Source organism: Scaptodrosophila lebanonensis, unplaced genomic scaffold, assembly GCF_003285725.1.
Source record: "Scaptodrosophila lebanonensis strain 11010-0011.00,11010-0021.00 unplaced genomic scaffold, SlebRS2 tig00001412-arrow-pilon, whole genome shotgun sequence".
NCBI lineage: Eukaryota > Metazoa > Arthropoda > Insecta > Diptera > Drosophilidae > Scaptodrosophila > Scaptodrosophila lebanonensis.
In genome coordinates this window covers 4,833,493-4,856,505 of record NW_022060739.1, presented here as the reverse complement: position 1 = coordinate 4,856,505, position 23,013 = coordinate 4,833,493, and the positions used below count along the sequence as shown (strand labels likewise).

The 23,013-nt window shown below is 34.0% G+C and overlaps 1 protein-coding gene across 4 annotated transcripts; it reads left to right on the top strand.

Moving 5' to 3' along the window:
* Positions 1-3,548: 3,548 nt before the first annotated feature.
* Positions 3,549-20,995, top strand: LOC115630962 (excitatory amino acid transporter). 4 transcript variants are annotated; one of them, XM_030527540.1, is made up of 9 exons: positions 3,549-3,782; positions 6,132-6,441; positions 10,722-10,901; positions 14,037-14,370; positions 16,498-16,846; positions 16,910-17,133; positions 17,578-17,907; positions 17,965-18,079; positions 19,815-20,995. In XM_030527540.1, exons 3-9 carry the CDS (start codon positions 10,739-10,741, stop codon positions 19,980-19,982), a joined length of 1,683 nt encoding a protein of 560 aa, XP_030383400.1. In that variant the 5' UTR covers positions 3,549-3,782; positions 6,132-6,441; positions 10,722-10,738; the 3' UTR covers positions 19,983-20,995. The 4 variants fall into 4 exon arrangements, with proteins under 4 accessions (XP_030383400.1, XP_030383399.1, XP_030383398.1 ...); XM_030527539.1 differs by having other exon boundaries at positions 3,549-3,865; XM_030527538.1 differs by lacking the exons at positions 3,549-3,782; positions 6,132-6,441 and adding an exon at positions 9,741-9,972 and having other exon boundaries at positions 10,037-10,901.
* The last annotated feature ends 2,018 nt before the right edge of the window (positions 20,996-23,013 follow it).

Sequence of the window (23,013 nt, the reverse complement as noted above, 5' to 3'; positions counted from 1 at the left end):
CGTAAACAAATCGCTCTCAAGCCTGTTAGGCCGCCAGACGGCCCCAGGCGGCCCCAGACAGCAGCAACTCGTGCATGCTCTGTCTCAGCATTAGAGCGAGATGGGTCGTAAACAAAGACAGCTGCTCGGTGTCATTGCACCAACACAGCCGTTCCAACAATCCGCTCATTGAGAAAACCAGCAGCGTGTAGCGTGCGCCCCAAACTGATGGATGAGTGGGTCAGGTGCAACACCAGACCGTGGGCTGTGACAGCTGCGCGTGACTTGCTGCGCTCGATATCAGTGTGTGCGTGTGTGTGTGTGTGTGTGTGTGTGCGCTGTGTATGCATTTTTAGACATTGCCGCTCACTCGGCTTTACTTCAGGCGCAGCGCCAAAGTCTAATTGGCTTTTGATGACAAATTTTGCCAGAGAGACCACAACTGGCCGCCGGCTTATGTAAGTGGTCCGGCCGTCCGTCCGCCTGTCCGCCACTCGTCCACAATTGTTGCCGTCATTACCTGCCTATTAATAGGTTACCTTTTACTATATATACATATACACATATGCATTTGGTAGTAGGTAGAATTTTCAATTATCTGCTCTGCTGTAATTTTGAAAACTTTTTAATTGGGTGGATTCTAAAAGTGCCTTCTAATATCGCCAGCTGGATTTCAAACAAATCTTAAAATTAAAATGATGCTGGAACTGAAACGATGCCAGACATATACATTTGTTTTATATATTGGGACAAATTGTTGATAATTATAATTTACAAGATGATCAAGAGTCGTTTAGAAAGTAGAAGGAAAAGTGTAGAAAAGTAAGAAAATATTAAGTAAGCTAAAAACTATGCTAAGCTAAGTGAAAATAGCAGAAGCAAGAATAATAAAATATAAACAAATATACAATTTAAATGCTTATGTTAAATAAATTAATCGTGGAAAACCCCATGATGAAAATTCTTGAAAATATGATGATGAAACGATATGGAAATGTCTGCCTGACCAGCTATTGCATTTTAGGCACCTATTTAACAACTCTAATGGCTATATTCATAAGCCATAGATCCACATTTTAGGTAGCAGCACAAATTCTATCAAATATAAAATTATATTTGACTTTCAATCATAATGTTTTGTTATTTTTAGTATAGATAATTAATTTAAAAATTCGGATATCCTCAATTAGCAATACCCTGCATTGTTAAAAGTTAAGACCTCCACTTCTATAAAACAAGCAAAACTGATTGGAAAAATAAATGCCTAAAGTGTTAAATGAAAGTGAATTAAGTAAGCGTAGTTTGTTTTGTTAATAAACAATTCCGTTTGTATGCAAGCCAAAATTATTTTGCATTAATAATTTAATCAGTCAATTCATAATAAAATTAGTGTGACCTCCATTTGGCATTGCACTTGAAAGCTAGGCACTGATGGTCATAAAAATCTATTTTTAAATTCGCTTTCCTGGGGCACAATAATAGACTTTATTTGTACAAAAATGCCGAGCACCCTCAAAACTGCCTACCTTAGACAATTTATTTATAATTGTATAATTGTGGTCACAAATCTGGCTGATTGCCCTTCTTTCCTGCTCTAATTAAAATGAGAAATTAAAAGCGCATGTTGAAAGCATTTTATCTTTTGTTTTACACAGAGCGTATGCGTAACGTATTGACAACAAATTGCGCATACGCCATGTGTACCCAGTAGAACGCGCAGGAACGAACTTAAAAAACAGAGGCCTTACAAAAGCGATATTTTATGTTTTCCTCCCGCTATAGTTAGCCGTTGGCTTAACTCATTTTGTGTTTAAACTGATTAGAATTAAATATTCTTTGCAGATTCATTGACAAAAGAGATTCTCACATACTTCTATTTAATAAACGGCCGCGACTCTTCACCTGTCAGAGCCGAAATTAAAATTATACAAGTATGGACAGATAGAAAGCAATGGGTATAAAGACTTGTTTCATCATCCTGCAGATCGACATATATATATGCTTTATCTTGTCTGATACGAAACTTTCTGAGGGTTATAGTCTTTTACGTTCTTAGCACACGAGTTCATTTTATTGCCGCAGTCAATAAAAAAATTCAATAAAAAAAGAAAACTAAAAGCTCTCGAATGGGAGTGTTTTATGCTTTTTCTTATTAAACAAGTTAATAGGAAATTTGGAAAAACAGATAATTTGATACAATAATAAACATTTAAATTGTTGAAAAAAAAAATTCCTCTAATTCCCGCTAATACTAATAGAATAATCAATTGTTATCGCAGAAAGTTCATAAGGTTATGGATCGTTTGGTATCCCAGAAACTAGAAAGATTTCAGGATATTTTTCATGCTGCTAGATCTTTTCTTATTTAGTTTAGTTTTCAAAAACGAATAACGTTTAACAATGATTTTTTTCTAGTAAAATAACAGTATTCTGTTACTATACTTTTTGAATTATATAAGTAACATTTTCTACAATTTATTATTAGTCTGTGCTATTATTTAATTATTTTTACTTTTATTTATATTTTTAAATATTTATTATTTATTTAATTATTTATACTTTATATAAATCTATTGGCAAGATCAGCGGGGTGTGACCTCTTCAGTATCCTTTTTGTAAAAACCAGAATGGGTTTTGGAACAGTCTTGGAATTAGTTTAAATGAAAATTCTATTAGAAATCAGAAACTATAGATAAGGAAGGTGCGAATGCAAATTGTTGTGTGTAATTAGTCTCTACTGGGTATGTAGATTTAGGTGTATGGGTGAGTGTCAGTCACACTTTTGGGCGCAATTTTTCACTTTAGCTCATGAACGTTCCGTAAAATGACGCTGCAAGTTACAGCTGTGTGTTTCATACAAATGTTGGGTGGGGGTACACGGGTTTTTCCCTTGAGAAAAGAGCAAAAGCAAAGACGACGACGACTGCAACGTTGACGTCGACGTCGATGTCGACGCATCCCAAAAACAAATTCATTTAAATAAATTACATGAGTTATGGTAAATATACATAGCATGCTGCTACTTAGCCAATTGTTTGTCGCTTTGTTTTTACATACCCGTATGCTATATACAGAATTATATATACATACGAATGATTGTGCCTGAGCTGTGCGCGGAAAAGCAATTTTCATGAAATTTAGCTCGTAAGTGTGTCAAAGTGCATTAAGCAATTGTCAGGCGTATCTGTCTGCTTAGGTCCGTTTAAATTTAAAGTCACACATTGGCATTATATTTGACGTAAATTGCAGTCTACCTCTGCCCCCTCTCTCCATCCGTCTGTCTCTTAATCAAATGTTGTTGTTAAACCCTTGCCGCATATCTGCGAGTGTAAGTGACAAATTACACAAAACTTGTTTTTGTTTGCTTCTCTCGCCCTGTACGCGTGTGTGTAAAGCCAAAGAAATGTTTTACAAAAAGCCGTTGTCAATTCTGTTTCCCTTTCTGTTTGTTTCTTTTTTGTGCCTAAATTAAATTTATTGCTCATTTCTCGCATGCACCGCATTAGTTGTTCAATTGCCAAGCTAAACGGACGTTCGTGCGCTTCATAAACAAACACGAGAGAAAATAAATAATAATAATAATAATAAAAAAAAAAAACAAAACAAAAACCAATTGCGCTCATTTGCTTGACATTTTTGGCAAATATTCCTAACGACTGCGGCAGCAACAGTCAACGATCTACGATCGCTTTGTCTGAAGTTATATTCGACGCGCTTTCGAAATTGTTCGCACAGTTTGTAAATTGCTGTCAGAACGAGCGGTTCGGTTCGGTACGGTGCGGTATACGTGTCCTTAAGCAATTGTGAGCTGGATCGACGGCAATCGCCTCAAGAATTTTATAGCAGCAGCATTGACTGCTCCTACTAGTGTTATTGTGTCTTCTAAGTATGAGGAAGAAATGAATTATATAAGTAGATTTGATAGCATCTATATGATAAAGTCCTTTACAATCCATGATTGACGAAAGATGCATTGTTAATAGCGTGAATTTAAATCACTCGACTGGTCATTATAAAAAGCTCTACAGAAGCAGACAAATATCAACTTTTTATGACTTTTTAATTAAACAAGAGAGGACTTTACAATTTATAATAATAGAGACGACAAGCGCCTCAAGGGTTTTGTAGCAGCAGCACTGACTGCTCCTACTAGTGTTATTGTGTCTTCTAAGTATGAGGAATAAATTAATTATAAGAGTAGCAACTACAGTTAAAACTCTTTTGTCCGCTTAATCGATCGAATGTTTTAGAAAAAGTGTCCGCCGAGTAAAGTGTCCGGATAAAAGAGGTGTCCATTAAGGGAGCTATCACAGTATATGATAAAGTCCATTTCAATCCATGATTGACGAAAGATGCATTGTTGATAGTGAGAATTTGAATAACTCGACTGGTCATTATAAAAAGTTCCACAGTAACATACAAATATCAGCTTTTCAAAGTACTTTTAATTCAACAAGAGAGGACTTTACAAATTATAATAATAGAGATTTTATATATATAAGTTACTACAAAGGATTTTAAGCCATGAGATCATTTTCTTATTCAGATTAATTTCTTAAAAAACAACTCTCATTATAGAGCGAACAGAGCTGAGTCACAAACTGTCTGGTCTTTTAAGACCAAATGAATCGAAATTTCAAACAAATTAATATGAATCAGCATGGTGGACTGTTAATATTAGCTTATAACACACGTCCACAATTTACTTTTAAAGATGATACATACAATCGGGTACGTTGGCGATTTACAAGTATTGTAAATGAAAATGATTAAATATAACCAAAAATCGTCATGAATCACTTAGATTTGGCAGTTGTAGGATCTTAAATATGCTGTATAAAATTAAGTCTAAGCTAACCGCGATTAGCAAATATAGCAAATAAATAAATTTGGTTTTAAACATGGCATTACTTTATCATTCATTATCACTCAACATTACAAAATTGTCAAAGTTATCGTAAAATTGTTATCATAAAATTCTCCTACCTAGGGCAGACCTTAAATAAAGACTAAAGATTAAAAAAAGTTTTAGCACACAACAAACTATTTTTTTTTTTATTTAATCGACAAACAAGGCTGTCAATGTAAAAAAAGGAAAATCAATACTATAGAGAACTTAAGCTAAATAAAACTAATGAAATAAATAGTGATACAAATTCATAATAATTCGTTTTACGAGATATTATAATTTGCAAAGAAAAAACATTATAAATTACTAGAAATAAAAGAAAATAAACTAAAACGGCAGAAATAAATAATAAGCAAATACTTCATTGAAGCAAATATTTTATTGAAATACTTTTCACAAAAATAACTCGATGACTTTTTTAGAAAAAAATGAATGTATAACTTTTTTTTTAATAATAATAATTCACTGAGATATTATCATTTGCAAAGAAAAAATATTATAAATTACTGGTAATAAAAGAAAATAAAGGAAAACGGCAGAAATAAATAATAAGCAAATACTTTATTGAAGCAGATATTTTTCACATAAATAGCTCGATGACTTTTTTAGAAAAAAGTGAATGTATAACCTTTTAATAAAATACAAGTAATAATTCCTTTTTTATTGGATTTATCATATCAGATATTATCATTTATTTGCAAAGAAAAACTCATTCTAAATTACTAGAAAAAATACTACGAAATAAACAGCCAATATCGCCATTGACACAATCTATAGATATAGATAGATGTATGCAGCTTAACTGACATTCATAACTAACGAGCATTCTATGCAGGCAGGGGGTTTCGTATCTCATTAAACAGCCCTCACAGTATCATATAACTTGTTTTGCATTTTGTTTGTTTCCTCCTCTTGTTATAAGGCAGCAAGCTCAAAAGGAAGGGCAGGGTGAGGGTAAAGACTGCGTCAAAGAAAGGGAAATAGGGAATGGCGCGTTGAATTTTCCAGTAGGCCACAAAAAGAACTTAAGCCAACAGCGTTTCTTTTCTCGTCTAGGCATAATTCAATTTGTGGCGGAACGCGTTTGCGTTTTCTCTCTCTTGCGACAACAACAGCAGTAAACAAGTTACAAAACCTTAACCAACCACCACCCCTTCTTATATATATCTACATTATCTACATTTATAACTAAATACGCGTTTGTGTGTGTGAGTGTGTATCTGTATCTGTATCTGTGCGACAGGTAGCGCTTAAATCTCTCTACAACGGCTACAGCGGTGCAAAGAATTTTGAAATTGTTAATGCAACAGCAGTTGAAACTGCTGCGCAATCTTTACCAACTGACTGCATTAGCAAAACCTTAAGAGCCCATCAAGCATACGCCACGTTGTACCTGAATGATATAACATACAAATATACAAATATATATATATATATATAGTGAGAATAGTGTTAAATAAAGCCTTGTACTTGTGTGTGCCGAGAACAAATACAAAGTCCCAGTGCGATTTAAATCAACGCCATCCTGGGTAATTTGTGGTTAATTGTCAAAGGTGAGTAAACCAAAAACATCAGACTTTGTGGCAAAAAAGGAAACAACAGCAGAAACAGCAACAACAACAATAACAACAACAACAACACACTCAGGTTGAAAAGCAACAAAACTGTGTCAGCATATAAATATAATTATTAAAACAACATTAAAAGTAAATAAGTTGTGAGCGCGCTCCTGTAATTAAGAGTGAAAAGTGAAAATGGGAAATGGCTCTGACAACGACAGCAAAAATGTCAAAAGCTGCTTGTATAGTAAAGCAAACATCAGACCTCAACCAATACAAGCGACATTTCTATAAATGTAGGCCTATAATTACTTGTGGAGGAGTGAGCGCAGAACGAACATTTGATGGCTCCCACCATGAAATGGAGCGTCAACTTGTCGATAAGTAGTTGACGTTAGTCGGCTCGTTGAGTAAGCCAAAAACAGAGGGCATTGCCCCAGCCCCACGGTCCATTTGATTCTTAATTAGCTGCGCATCCAGACCACAAAGCCATTACATTTTGTCAGTTTCTTGAAATTAAAACATGCAATACTACTTATTTTGGTCCTACAAGCTGACATCCTCTGTCTGGCGCAGACTCTTTCTTTAGAGTGAAAGCCTTATCCTTAGTGAAGGTATTTGATTGATTCTAGTTCAGCTTCTTTATTTCGTCTAATATGGAAGTTGTATCGAAGGCACTTGAAATAATCTATTAGTTCTCTTTATATCAGACATCTTGAAGAAGGTTAATGGAAATTCTCTGCACATTATATAAATTTTCAAATGCACATTCTTTGAGAATAAAAAGTTTATACAATATTAAGAGACATGAGATAATAAAGGCATAATTTTTAAAATCTTGTCAAATGAGGATTGAAAGGTTTCCTATAGAGTTTTTTAAAAGCTTTCTTTAAAAAGTTACCCACAGCACAAGCAAGTGAAGGCATTGGCAATCAGATATTTAATAAAGGATTAATATATAATATATATTGCTCTATTTTTTTTATAAAAAGCTTGTATCAAAAACTTACACATTTTAGCAAAAAATTTACTTATGAAGGATGTGTAATGTGAAGCTTCTGGATAAAGCTTCCAATACGACAATCTCTCATAAGATTGCTTTTACAACAGAAATAAATGGGATTTTATGGTCCGAAGCCTAAGGAATTATTCCCCAAATTCAGCTTAAATAATGTACACTGCTTTTATTTAAGCTTAAACGGCAGAAATAAATAATAAGCAAATACTTCATTGAAGTAAATATTTTATTGAAATATTTTTCACAAAGAGAACTAGTTTACTTTTTTTAAAAAAAAGTCAAAGCATAACTTTTTTAATAATAATTTCTTTTTTTTGGATTTATCAGATATTATCGTTTGCATAAAAAAGGAAATAATTTGAAACTAAAAAGAAATAAATAATAAGCAAATACTTCATTGAAGCAAATATTTTACTGAAATATTCTGCACAAAAATAACTCAATGACTTTTAAAAAAAAGTGAAAACATACATTTTTTTAAAGCAACTGCTTTTGGTGTTTATACTTCTGCAGCAACGGAGAGAGTTTAATAAATAAATAAATCATTTCACCTGAGAAAACAGTACTGCGCCAAAAAACATTGAAGTACCAGCATTTCAGATTTAATCAAGCAAACTAAACAGGATGCCTTGTGCAACATTTTAGTATAGGAAGAGCGCCTACAGGGCGTAATAGTAATAACCAAATAATATGTCATAAAATTCTACTTAGGGCAGTTCTTAAATAAAGAATAAAGATTTAAAAAAAAAAAATAGTTTTTTGTAAACATGCAACAATATTTGATTTACTTTTTAATTAATAAACAACTTAACTTAACTTTAAAGTAAATAAAACTATTAATAAACAAGTTGCATGTAAGCTGAAGCATTCTGTGGCATGCTCTGCTTTCGGAAAGCGTGCCACAAACATTGCATGTCAAACGGCTGTTTGCAGTTGCACTCTGAGATATTTGCTTAGGCATTATTTATCTATGATGGGCACGACAGGCATGCCACAGATAATTTGTTGCAAGTTAATCAGGTAACAACAATTTTAATTGATTTTCGCAAATAAAGAGCTGATCGGTTTGTTGCACTGATTTGGCAGACAATTACCGCTTTTGCCTTTTAATGTCAAGTTCAAGTTCGTAGTTGCGGGCCATAAATAGAATAAATATAGAAAGAGAGAGAGAGAGAGAGAGGGGGGGGGGAGAGGGGGAGAGAAGGAGAGTAGAGGAAGGGAGGGCGGAGTGGGCGGAAGGGGACAGCAGCGCCAATAAATCTTTTTTGGCATAAAGAGCAGAAAACTGACAAAGGCCCTAACACAAAACATTTTGTAACGCAAATCGCGCAGATTGTCTTAATTATTTCGAGACGATATTGGCACGGAAATATGGCGAGCGAGCAACCAATAGTATGAACTAGTTCAGCGTTTGAAATTTAAATTGAAAATATTCACTCGATGGGTTGGATGGCTGCCCAATAGATTGTGAGTGATGTTGATGTTGGTGGTCCGAGGACTGGGCAGAGAGTTAGGACACACATGATTTATGAATGACAACTTGGCCAGTTAAAGTCGATAGCAGCAACAACGACTATAATTACCGGACAAATGCCAAACATATAGCCAGCAACTTGGCATTTAGCTCGCCAGTGCGCTTGTACCAAGCGGGACGAGCTGGTCAAGGACATGCACAAGTACTTGTATTGAGAAGTGCAATATCCATGGACATTAAAAACTGCGACCATATAATGCCAACAATTGAGCGCTCATTTGAAGCGATTAGCGGGTGACATTATTTGCATGAAACCGAAGTCGGGCTATTAGATAACAAATGGAAACGTACTATAAATGAAAATGCAAATGAAGAGTCGCTGTCTATAGAGTCCTATTGTGTGGGTGGGTGTGTGTGTGTGTGTGTGTGTGTGTGCGTGTGTGTGTGTGTGTGCGTATGTGTGGGTTGGTGGGTGGAACAATCAATTTTCACGTGGAATTTTCCGCTGTCTGATAATTACGAGCGTCAATCAAACAGTTGCATGTGCGTGCCAAAAATGAACTAAAATAGGTAGAATAGTGCCCAGAGTTGGGTTTGTGGGTATAAGTATTGCCATAATTTAGGTCCGACCGCGTCATTATAGCACTCAACTCGCTCGCTCTTTCTCTCCATCTCGCCCTCTCTCTTTCTCTCTGGCATTAATGCTCTCTCTTGTCGACTCCCACCCATGCTCCTGCCTCCAGTGCGCTGACTATAAAAGCGCGCGTTGAGCGAGAGAGTCGCACATTAACGGGAGCACGCCTGAAGTTAACGGTTCAGCATAGTCAAGGAGCAGCAGAGTCCTTCAGTCTACAGCAGAGAGTGAAAACGAAAGCAATTGACTGCCTTTAAAGCAGAAAAATCAGCAGAAAAAAGTCAAGCGTTTAAAGTGTCATCGAAAGAAAAGAAAAAATTAGCAGTTGAAATCAGAGTTCACAAAAGCCTGCCGCCTGCATTTCCAATCCTTTGGGTGTGCGTGTATGCGTTTGTGTGTGTATGTATTTGTGCATCTCGTTGAGTGTATGACACAGATTTCTGAATAGTCAAAAACTCAGCAGCAGCAGCAGCCCCAAACAAGCCCCAAACAGCAGCCAAGGAGCCGTTTTTATCGATTATTTACAGTCGCAACTGTAAAGTTAAGGGGAACAACTGCATCGCCTGCCTCGCCTGAAGGTCAACAAATCATTTTTGGAGCAAGTCCTTTAGAAAGCCACAACAACGGAGCCATTAATCCAGCAACATTTGTTGGTAGGGGTAGTCCAAGACGCTTCTACAAAAAGCAAAACGCAACTTCTCAACGAAAAGAAGACAACGCCTCATCGGTAGGAGTCAGCTGAACCTGCTCCCCGCTCAACGGAACAATCGCCATACGCTCGCCATCTCGTCTGTCCAACTACCATGGCTTATCATCTAATCAACATCCTCAAGTTCAATGTGAAGTACTTAAAAAATCAATAACTCGAACAGCACAGCAATTGCACATGTGTGTGGACAGCCGAAAAGGCGCATCAGATAAAACAAAAGAAATATAAAAACCGAAAGACATATAGAGCAGGGCTTTTATCATATCTACCACTCGATTCGATTATATTGCTGTCTCGCTTGTGCACGCCATTTCCCTCTGCTGTTGTTGTTGTTGCGTTACTTCTGTTGTTGTTGTTGTTGCCGCTGCTCCCAAAGTCGTGCCCGCGCCACCCCCCCACCTGGTTCTGCGGACAATGGAAAAGTCTGAGAAATTTTCAGATTACCTCTTTGCCAAAATGGGTCCCCCGAACACGACGTCCGTCAATGGCAGCGAGCTACCACCCAAGACCACGGAGCGCAGCGATGCGCCCATCGAGCTGACCGGCTATCGCAAATGGCTGAGCGATAATCTAATGCTGCTAGTCACGCTGTCGGGCGTCCTCCTGGGCGTCACATTGGGTGAGTAATCGCTTTAAGCCCAGTTAGTGGCCGTTAAGACATTCACAGAACTGCTAAGCACCACAGTGAAGCCCATTAAACACTAATGGGCAGAGAGCTTCTTTACTGCTCTATATTTGGCTAATGCTTCTATTATTAAAAAAATTATTGATAGAAGAAGGCAAACTATTGATCCGAATACAAGTAGAAAATGAAACTTTAAAAGAAATTGAAAGAGCTGGAAATAATATGAATATTAAAGTATTAACGAAAAGTATAAAAATGTAAAAAGTTGAGCAGATAGACAAAAATAAATCAATTCCTGAATAAATGAATTCTTCAACTATACGAACATTAAAAGGCTTTGACAAGGGCGTACGCAATATTTTTTACAAAATTGTCTATACAAGTATATGACTAATGCTTCTATTATTAATTAAATTATTGATAGAAAAAGGCAAACTATTGATCCGAATACAAGTAGAAAATGAAACATTAAAAGAAATTTGAAAAATGTCAGTAACTAGCGGGCTGGAAATAGCAAAATAACTATACTAAAATATTAACAAAAAAGTATAAAAGTGTAAAAAGTTGAGCAGATAGTCAAAAATAAATCAATTCCTGAATACGCAATACTTTTTACAAAATTGTCTATACAAGTATATGACTAATGCTTCTATTATTAATTAAATTATTGATAGAAAAAGGCAAACTATTGATCCGAATACAAGTAGAAAATGAAACGTTAAAAGAAATTTGAAAAATGTCAGTAACTAGCGGACTGGAAATAGCAAAATAACTATACTAAAATATTAACAAAAAAGTATAAAAGTGTAAAAAGTTGAGCAGATAGTCAAAAATAAATCAATTCCTGAATACGCAATATTTTTTACAAAATTGTCTATACAAGTATATGACTAATGCTTCTATTATTAATTAAATTATTGATAGAAACTATTGATCCGAATACTTACAAGTAGAAAATAAAATTTTAAAAGAAATTTGAGAGATGTCTGAAACTAGCGGGCTGGAAATAGCTATAATATGAATAATAAAATATTATCGAAAAGTATAAAAATAATTATAAAGCTCCGACAACGGCTTACGCAATTTTTTTTACAATATGAAGTACAACACAAATTCATTATTATAACGCACTATTTCGCCATAAAATGGAACTGAGCTGGAAGTGTTGCAGTTTTTATTTTAAATTGATCATTATTATTTAAAAATATCGTGCATTATTTAATGAAAATGTTCATTCTTTGGTCCCTTTGGAAAAAGCTGCGTACGCCCTTGGGCTCTGACAAATTAATTAATTATTAATTAATGCTATAATCATTTAGGCCAACAGAAAGCCAATTGTATAATAATATCTTAATAAAATCTAATAATAATATTCAAATCAATAAGTGAACGAAAGTAACAAAAGTGAATATTTTGCCTAAGATAATAAGATATTAGAGAGATATAGGAAATTAATAGGAGAGAGCTCTAAGAAAGTAAAAATAATAAATGTATAAAAAATTGAGCAGACATTCAAAAATTAATGGACTCTAGAAGGGTGGCAGAAAGAACAATAAGAAATATAAAGGCTCTAACGCTGCAATCGAATTTTTTTTTCTTTTTTAAATGTATGTACAATTTATTAAACCAGTATTCTGATACCAATAGACAGCTACCAGTTATATAATAATATTTTATTTAAAACTAATCAGAAAAAGAAAATTAATAATTGAACGAAAATAACAAGAGCGAATATTTTGTGTCCAAAACAATAAGACATTAGAGGGATATGGGAAATTAATGAGGTGTAGAAAATCTATATATGTATGTAAGTATAAATGTCTGGAGAAGACAAGGGAAATTGCAATAGAGAGGGACAAATAAATATTAAATAGGCATCAATAGAGAGACAATTTAACGACACTCAGAGCCGAATTAAAAAATCCATAAAAAAATCCTGGGCTATATAATCCCTATATCGATTACAGTCCCTGAAAATAAAAATTATTATAAGCACTTAAGAGATCGAATCTTTGAAGTGGAAGTACTAAATACTAATTTTCTCGTAATTAGTACACCTAATTCTGTTTTTACACGGTAGATTGGTTCCAGAAACAACCGTGTAAAAAAAGACATTGATTATATGGAAAAATAGATGATTGGTTCCTTGTCTCTAAATAAATATATATGCAATTTATATCAAAATCGTGTAAAAAAGACCGTGTAAAAACAGAATTAGGTGAATATTTTTATGATTTAAGTTACCAAAGCCATGAAAAAAACCTTTTTATTTGTTTTTTTTTTATTTAGTTTTTAAGTTACTGAACCTATTCAGTTGAGCCAAAAAAATAGGCATTTAATGTTATGTTTTTGAAAAAATTAAAAAAAAAATGGAAACCAATTTTCTTTGCGGTTTTATTAACAAATAACTATTCTTTCTACAAAATATTATTTGATCAAAATCGACGATTTGGTTGAAAAGCTATAGCTATTTGAACTTTTGAGAATCGTTGAACCTATTCAGTTGAGCGGCAGTGTATATGTATATAAGGGTATATATTAAGAGTGTGTTAACAAAGATCGATAACGTCTCAACATGAAACCAAAAAAGACTACCTTTTCGTGTAATTAATGGCATGCAATTAAGAGTTAATAAGTCATGAAAAGAATGAAAGTAATGGAAACTCTTAGCCGGGTTGTGAAATAGTGAAGGAAATGGAAAATATTCTTTAAAATCAAACAACATAAACTTGCCTTTATTGATTCCACTAAACGAAAGTAAAGTCAAGCATAATAAAAAACTGATTTGTATATATAACGACTGACACAAGAGACGTGTGCCATGGTCGTCGGGGGCTAAGATTTTCATAGATTGTGACATGGCCTTGAAGGCGGGAGGAGCTGGTGTTGCATACTTTGTGGCGTTGAGTGCGCAACACAAGCTAAATATATGTATAGCTAGAAAGCCATGCCAACGTCAACACAACGACTTCAATTAGCTTAGCATGCGACGCATTAGCAGACAATTTAATAGACAGCTAACTAAGTAACGGAGGCCAGCAAAGTGCTCGACTAGTTGCTCATCATCATCATCATCATCATCATGATCATGAACATATAGTGAATGTACATAATTATTCTCATTTATAGGTCTGTCCTTGCGTCCGCTGCATTTGCATGGCGATTCAATTATGCTGATTTCGTATCCTGGCGAACTGTTTATGCGTCTCCTGAAGTTAATGATTCTGCCGCTGGTGATTTCGAGTCTGATAGCTGGCTCGGCTAGTCTGAACGCTAAAATGAATGGCAAAATTGCACTGCGGACGCTTTTCTACTTTGCCACCACTTCCTTTTTCAATGCGGCACTCGGCATTGCTCTGGTATTGTTGGTGCATCCTGGAAATCCGGATCTGCATAATGCCGACAACCGGTCGACGGACAGGAGGGCCGTCAATCTGTTGGACAGCTTACTCGATTTAGGCAGGTGAGTAAGTAAAGTAAAGCAGTTAAATAGGTGACAGAAAATTGTTGTTAACTTATTGTTACTTTAGTTAAGTTAATTTTATTCCAAGAAAATGCGCAACAACTAAGTCTTAAGACGGCCCATACGTTTAAAGTCGCTAGCAAAACGCACGCAAACTGCTTGAGCAAAGCTGCTGCTTTAAATATGCTTTACTGCATGAACTGCCTACACTGCTTGCTTTGATAGCTCATGAAGCAGTGCAATGCAGTAAGGCGCGAACTTTTATTTAAAAATTTTCTTTTATTCTTTTGAAAACAAATTGAAAAATTAGGCGAATAGAAAAATTCATTAAAAAATAACATGAAGAGCGCTTTTAGCAAGTAATATTTGTACTAAGACCAGCATGTAATAAAGTTCAAGTTCATGTAAATATTAGAATTTTGGTTTAAACAAATTATATTTGTTGCTTAAAATAAATTTATTCTTAGGATTAATTCTAAGTTACAAATGTTAAAATAAATAAATAAATAATAAATAATAATTTTATTATAAGTGACATATACAATGTTGCATTTCAGACATATTCTGACATGAAAGAAGAAAAAAGATTCTATGAAGTGCAATGCATTAAAGCGCGAACTTTTATTTAAAAACTTTCTTTGATTCTATTAAAACAAATTGAAGAATTAAGCGAATATAAAAATTACATAAAAAAAATAGAGCGCTTTTAGAAAGTGATATTTACACTAAGACCAGCATGTAATAAAGTTCAAGTTCATGTGAATATTAGAATTTTATATTACAATAATTATATTTCTTTGCTTAATATAAGAATGAATGAGAAAGTAAGAATTTTATTATAAGTGACATATTTTGGATTTTAGACATATTCTGACATGAAAGAAGAAAAAAAGAATCTATGCATATTGCTTAAAAAGACAAGCATTATTTAGAGTTATGATTAAACAATGCAAAATAAAATATTAAATTAAAAAAAAGTATAAGTAATAAGTAGAGCTATCGAATCATCGTTCTAATCATATGACTGTAGATCTCTTTGAGGAATTAGTTGTAATCTAATAATGTTAAGTAATGCTTCTCAAAACCCGCTAAATTTGCCATTTGTTTTGAACTCTCTTTCAGCCTTAATTGCAAAAGCATATCCAGATAATCATAATTACTATCCTTTTATAATTAGAGCCATTTTAAACCACAAATTTCCCAGGCTTAAAATGATTTGAATACCCAGCCACTCCAAGATTAAAGGCAATGACCAAATCGCCACTTCTCCCCCTCTTATTTTCACAGCGAACAACAATAGCTCTGACCTCAAACACTTCCTTAACATTATTTTAGTTCAAAAACACTTCGATCGAACCAAATTCACTTCCAGTTGGTACAAAAAACTCAACAATAAATACTGATCCAGCCACTTTTCTTTTCTTAAATAATTAAATACCTTCACAAAGCGCAAATTAGTGATAAAATTTAAATCTGACTTTTTAAGTTATGCCGCTACTTACTTACTCTATAAATATTGCATAACTAATATTGTTTAAGTAAATTTATTTAATTCGTACTTCTAAAAACTATAAAGGCAACACTCTGCCACGCTCTTCATCTCTTTAACGGACGAAACTCGACATTTGTTAACAAAGAAAATCAATTTTAAAAAATTCACTTACTTTTAATTATTCTTATAGTTTGTAAATGTGTCCGGTTTCTCCTTTAATTACTTTTGCATACTCTTTCATTGATTGTAAAACCTTAAGATTCTGGTAGTGATAGCTATTCCTGTTTGCTGTAAGTTTTTAAATTTAAGCGAGCATTAAATAAATACATAAGTATATACTTATATATAATAGTAATAAAGTTTGCAAATGTATCCTGTTTCTCCATTAATTACTTGTACATACTCCTTCATTGATTGTAATAGCTTAAGATTCTGGTAGTGATGGCTATTCAAACCCTGTTAGCTGTAAGTTTTTAACTTTAAGCTAGCATTAAATAAATACTTAAAAGTATGTAAGGCTGCTTCTTTTCTCTCATTTATTTCGTAACAATGTCTGCTATTATTAATGGATTTAAGTGCTTTCAAATTCTGCCCTTTCTCTGTGTTATATTTTCCATTGCCCTTTTCTCTTGCAGAAACATATTTCCGGACAATCTATTTCAAGCCTCCATTCAGCAGGCCCACACCGTCTATCTGCCCAAGCCGACCATTTTGCATAACTTCAACGAAACTCTGAACGACACCGTGTTGGTGCCGAATGGAGTGGAGGCCCAACAGCAGTTGGACGATGGTGTGGAGACCGTGCTCATAAGGGATGTCCAATACCGAAGTGGCACCAACACGCTGGGCATTGTTTTCTTCTGCCTGGTCTTCGGCACCTTCCTCGGCACCATTGGCCAGAAGGGCCAGGTTGTGATCGATTTCTTCTCGGCCGTGTTTGAGGTCATCATGAAAATCGTCACCTGCGTCATGTGGCTAACACCGGTAGGGAGAATGTACACTGGAATAATGAGTTTTATTCATTTTTATCACTTTTTTTTTTGGCAGGTGGGCATCAGTTCGGTCATCGCGGGCAAAATACTGAGCGTCGACGACTTGAGTTTGGTTATGGCCCAGCTTTTCTGGTTCATCTTCACAGTGGCCATTGGCGTGGTCATCTATCAGTTTGTGGTGATGCAGGCCATTTATTTTGTGTTCGTGCGCCGTAATCCCTTCAAGTTCTATGCCGGGCTCATACAAGCCATGTTAACCGCATTTGCCACCGCCTCAACGTAAGCCAATATCTCTCTCTCTCTCTCTCTTGTCTTTGTCTTTGTCTTTCTCTCTATATATATTTTGAATACTACGAGAATTGAAAATGCACAAGCAAAAGCCAAAAGTTCTCTTTAATACTAACTATTGATGTACAACCAACTGCGAATTGTTAACATGCTACAAGTATTTTTTCCTTCTTTTTGGTTTCCAATTTATGATTTTCCATACGTTGTTGTTGTTGTTGTTATGAAAACTCTTTCGTTTTTCAACTAAACACGCACAATTAAACCATTAAAACATAACGAAACAAACAAACCAAAACCAAAACAATTACAAACCGAAACAAACTCCAAAATGTAACCCAAAAAAAAAACAAAATCGAAATCAACACAAAAACAAATGTATCGCCTCACTGTAACTGCCACTCACTGTTGCTGCCACGCCCCCCTTGATGCCTGCAGCGCGGCCGCCCTGCCGATCACATTCCGCTGCATGAACGAGAAGCTGCGCGTGGATCAGCGGATCACGCGCTTCGTCCTCCCCATCGGCTGCAACATCAACATGGATGGCACAGCCCTCTATATAGCCGTCGCCTCGATCTTCGTCGCCCAGATGAGCGGCATGACCTTGGGCTTTGGCGAACTGGTGACCGTGCTCCTCACCTCGACCGCCGCCTCCATGAGCTCGGCCAGTGTGCCGAGTGCCGCTCTGGTCCTTCTCCTCGTCGTCTTGACCGCCATCGACGCACCCGTTCAGGACGTAACGCTCCTCTTCGCCGTGGACTGGTTCGTGTAAGTGGCCCCCTATTTGTAACGCTCTCCCAGTCTGACAATCCCTCTGTTCTATAGCGATCGCATTCGTACCACCAACAACATGCTGGGCGATTGCTATGCCGCCGCCGTTGTGGAGGAACTGTCGCGCAAGGAGCTGATGGCGTTGGATGCCGCTGCCGTTAACTATCCGGTAATCGAACACATTCCTTGTTCCCTTTACGAATTTTAAAAGTGTTTTGAAAGGCAGGGTTCTGATTAAATTCACTTTTCAAATTGGAAACTTAATTAAAGCATTTCCGGTATGGGTTCATTCGAATTTATTTTCCTGACCCATTTCTATGAACACATTGGAGCGTAGGCAGTGAAATCAATTAAAGGACATTCTCTAAAGTTGGTTAAAGTAATTGTCTAGAAAAGAAGAATACAACGTTGAATGAGGGACTGTATTTAACTGTATTTTAATTTATTTTTTTTAACGAAAAAATCACTTTAAAGGACATTCTCTAGAGTTGGTTAAAGAAACTCTCTAGGGAAGAACAATACAAGTTTGTTGAAGGATAGCATTTAAATATGGTTTCAAAAGTAGAAAAAAAAAACGAATTCATCATTTTTTTTTTTAACGAAAAAATCACTTTAAAGGACATTCTCTAAAGTTGGTTAAAGAAATTCTGTAGAGAAAAAGAATTAAAAGTACGGTGAAAAATTATATTTAAATATGGTTTCAAAAGAAGGGAACGCAAATATTCATTATTTCGTTTTTTAACGAAAAAATCACTTTAAATGTCATTCTCTAAAGTTTGTTCAAGAAATTCTCTAGAGAATAAAAATAAAAAGTTCGATGAGGTTAAATATGATTGAAAAAGCAGGAAAAAAAGCAAATAATCATTAGTTTGTTTTTTTTTTTTAACGAAAAAATCATTCACCTCAACTTTGAGAATGCGCGGAATATCCTTCTTTTAGGATTATCTTTGCATGTGAAATATTTTAATTATTATTCATTCTCTCAAAATTAAAAAAAATAATGTTCATAGAACTATGGTTATTCTTTGAGCTTGATTTTGGTAATCAAAAATAAATCTCAAGCTGTAATTTTGCCTGAAAATATTTTTTAAGAATGTTTTTAGCTCAAAACTTTACGGATTCATCTTGGATTATTGTTGAAGGGTATATATATATTTACATTTCTTCCTTAATCCGTATGAAAAAATCAGGGACAATTACAACTTGGGGCTTATTTTCGATCAAAAAATAAATAAATAAAACTTAAAGAATAATTATCACTATTTGAGTTATATTTTTTGGTCAAAAATAATGATTATTAGTTATTTTCTAAAGTAAAACTCAAAATTAATCAATTTATTGTGAGTAAATGAATAAAATTAAAAAAAAATACATCTTTCTGTAATTTTTAGAATAACATATAAAACGATTACAGTTAAAATTAACAGTTAAAAATTACAGTTAAAAATTACAGTTAAAATTACTGTTAAAAATTAGTGTTAAGATTTGCAGTTAAAAAGTACAGTTGAAAATTAGAGTTAAAGTTAAAAATTACAGTTAATAATTACAATTAAAAATTACAGCTAAAGTTTTACAGTTAAAAATTACAGTTAAAAATAACAGCTAAAAATTACACTTAAAAATTACGGTTAAAATGGCGACATCATGAGCATCCGTTAGTCCTTGAAAGTGTTGGCAAATAAGAATAGAAACATATCAGTACAGTACACCAGTATTAGGATGAGTTTTGTAAAATGTTCGACTAGAACTTAAGATCGGAATAATTCGAAGATATTGCTACAAAAAGATGGGTTCAACATAATTTGCATTAGAAAAAATGAGAAAACCATAAAGACATGAAGGCAATGCAAGAACTGAACCATACACTATATTATTTTGTTATTCCCTCTTTTTTCTGTTCTCAGGACATATCCGCCGGCACACCAAATGGCCACCATGTGGGTCTCCTAGAGGGTCAAACCGAGCTGGAATCAACCGGCAAGTGCATCATGACTGATGCTGTGGTGGTTGACATGAGCGCTGTCATGAATAATGTCAACTTGCAGCAGGATCAGGGCAATAGGCGGGTCTAGAGCGGATCTACTTAACAGGATGAATGCGAACACGAATATATAGGGTTTGACAGGCAGACAAGCAGAAGCAGAAATAATACAGAAACAGAAACAAATCAATAGAAACCATAGTGTTCCCCCCACAATAAAACTATGATAGGGATACTTTCGAGTATATATTTTATGTTTACGAACAAAATAACAAACAAAACAAAACAGCAAACTAATTATGAATTCTAATTGAGACTGTATTTTTGTATGAGTTAAAACTAGCCCACCCATATATATCGACGAGTATATATGAATATATATTTGAATTGGGATTGCGATCATTTACCTTATACGTACATTTTGCGAACAAGGCTATTAAAGTAGAAAGAACTCTTGGAAACGATGATGGATACAAACACAATACCGCATATATACAATTATTAATCAATTATAACATGGGACATTTAACACTTAACATGTACGGAATGCATAAAGAATATAGTATACCAATTATCCTATGCTTTATATACAACATACCTATATGTAGAGAAATATTCAAATATAAAACATTTTTGTGATGTGTTTAGCAAGTAGGAGTGGCAGTTAAGGCAACAAATATGCATAATCTATGGGTATTATTTTAATTACAAGCAATTGTGTGGCTTTCTTTTGTTCGAATATGTACGAGTATATAGTACTATATACTATATTGTATGTGAAGAGAGAATATATTGTGATTCAGAACTCTAAGAGCAGCAGCTTGGCAATTTTAGTTTAATCTTTCGTTTAAGTCACCGGGTTGTAAACAAAAAGAAGATGATGAAGAAGAAGAAGAAGAAGAAGAAGCGTATGAACTCTAAGTTATGGATTATATTTAATTTGAGTTGAACGAGCAATTAAAGAACTTTAAACACACAACTCACTTATATCAATGTTTAGCATATATACACATACATATATATATCAAGTGCATACGTAGACTGATAGAAAATTTAGAATTTTAAATACCATATGCCCAACATTCGATTTGTACGCAAAAAGAAACTTGCAATAAACTTTATTATACAATAAAGATAACAAGCATTAATAATAATAATTTAATAAAGTGTTTATGGCTGAAACGGAAGCGCGACTTATCAACACGGTCATAAATCTTTAACTGCGTCGCTCTTTATTCCACTTCCACTTCACTGCAAAGTGAAAGGGCATATACCTTTTTCTAGACAAGTTGGTTCAACACCTAGCTAGAGGGGGAGAGAGAGAGAGTGTTACAGTGGAGTACTCTTTATCCAAAAAGAACATTTGATACTTCAGACAGACAGAAGAAGAAGAGACAGAAGAAGAATTAACCTATTTATAGGAAATCGGAAATACATATTTTATATATTAAATATAAAATACTCAGAAGAAGTTTAGTTATGTAGCACGAAAAGTAAAGTCGAATTTCTTTTGGGTATAGTTTTCTAGGAGCGGGTATACGAGTACATACTAAGTTTGATCCTTGTGGGCCCATGCATTTTCGAAATAAAGGCGGTTCTGTAGACGGACGGACAAACAATTTGGCCATCATGCTGATATGTGCTTTGCACGAATGAATCCATAGTCGGATATTTGTGTGTCATTCTGTCTGATGTTTGTTTATCTCCGAATGAACAAATCCTTTTTCTGTTGCCTATTTGGAAGTTTCGTATCATCCCTAACAGCTGCTATGTTTGACTCAAAACACTTCATTATGTCATATATTTGTTCATAAACTGTAATCCCACAGCAGTAGAGTTGAATTCTTTTTTTCTTTCACAATAAGTAACCCCTTTACTTACTCATTTGTATTCAAATGTAACTTTTTTGGTAAAATAAATATTCAGAATAGAACGCTTTGTCGAATCGATGCAATCATTTATGGATGAAAAGGACAATGCACGAAAATAGTAAGTAAAAGCATTGAGAATTGCACTTAATGATCGATTTCATCTAAGGGAATTAAAATAATATATATAGATACAAGTAGAAAGCAGAAATTGTATCCAATATAAAAGTTACTCAAAAATAATTAAAATATTTGGAATAATGATAAGAAATAAAGTAAATAAATGTAAAAATCGGGACTTCCAGTTAATAAACAATATTGGATCAACATTTAATCTTATTCTTTTTTTTGATTTTAAATTTCTTTCACTTCAACTCTTCTTGTCAAATCTTATTGAATATTTTGTTTATTTCTTTTATTAGTATATAGGAAACTGTTCAATATAATAAAAATTTCTTTAGTTTATAATTTGAAAAAAGGTTTCGAAAAACACAAAAAATTTGGGAAAAATTAATTAATTAATTTCTGTACATATTTCATTACTTTTTACTCGATAAACCGCATATTTAAATTCTTCATTGTTTGGAAATATTTGATCACTAACATATTTCTTTAAGTTGGGAAAAAGGAAATAATCCTAGTGGGCCAAGTCTGGCGAATAGGGGTTTATTTTTATTTTATTTATTTATTGGTGGTTTTTTCTTGTATCAAGTGGTTGGAAGTTTTCTTTATTGGAAATATTGTGATTCATGTTTGTTGTTTCTGAAAAGTATATTATTTATTTATTTAATATAGTAAATCAGCAAGTCGTGCTGTCGATACAATTATTACATATATATTTCCATCTTATATATATTATAATATTAAAAATTAAAATTAGTTGCAAGTGTATATAAGTTTCGGCTGGATCTGCGGCTGGTGCGGTTTTTTTATTTTTAGATTTAGTTTCTCGAGCATGAGTCAACCTGTACTCGTAGTACACTGATAAAAAAATAACGTAAATTTAAATATTTACACGCAGATTTAACTATTTTTAACATCGATTTTTCATCATCGTGTGTTTTAGGAGATTCAATTTCAAGTTGAATATTAAAATAATAAATTTAAAGTGTGACGATATTAAATTGATTCACGCCTAAGGTTTATTTTTTATAATTATAAAATATTTCTCCCGCTTTTATTCTACTCTGCTGTAATTAATTCTTTTCAATAGCGACATTTCCAAAATGCATATTTTATATAATTATATATATT

Coding starts and splice junctions, on each gene's coding strand:
- LOC115630962 (XM_030527538.1), top strand. CDS start 10,697: ATGGAAAAGTCTGAGAAATTTTCAGATTACCTCTTTGCCAAAATGGGT. Junction 16,847..16,909: donor GCGTCATGTGGCTAACACCG/GTAGGGAGAATG, acceptor TTTTTTTGGCAG/GTGGGCATCAGTTCGGTCAT. Junction 17,134..17,577: donor GCATTTGCCACCGCCTCAAC/GTAAGCCAATAT, acceptor TGATGCCTGCAG/CGCGGCCGCCCTGCCGATCA.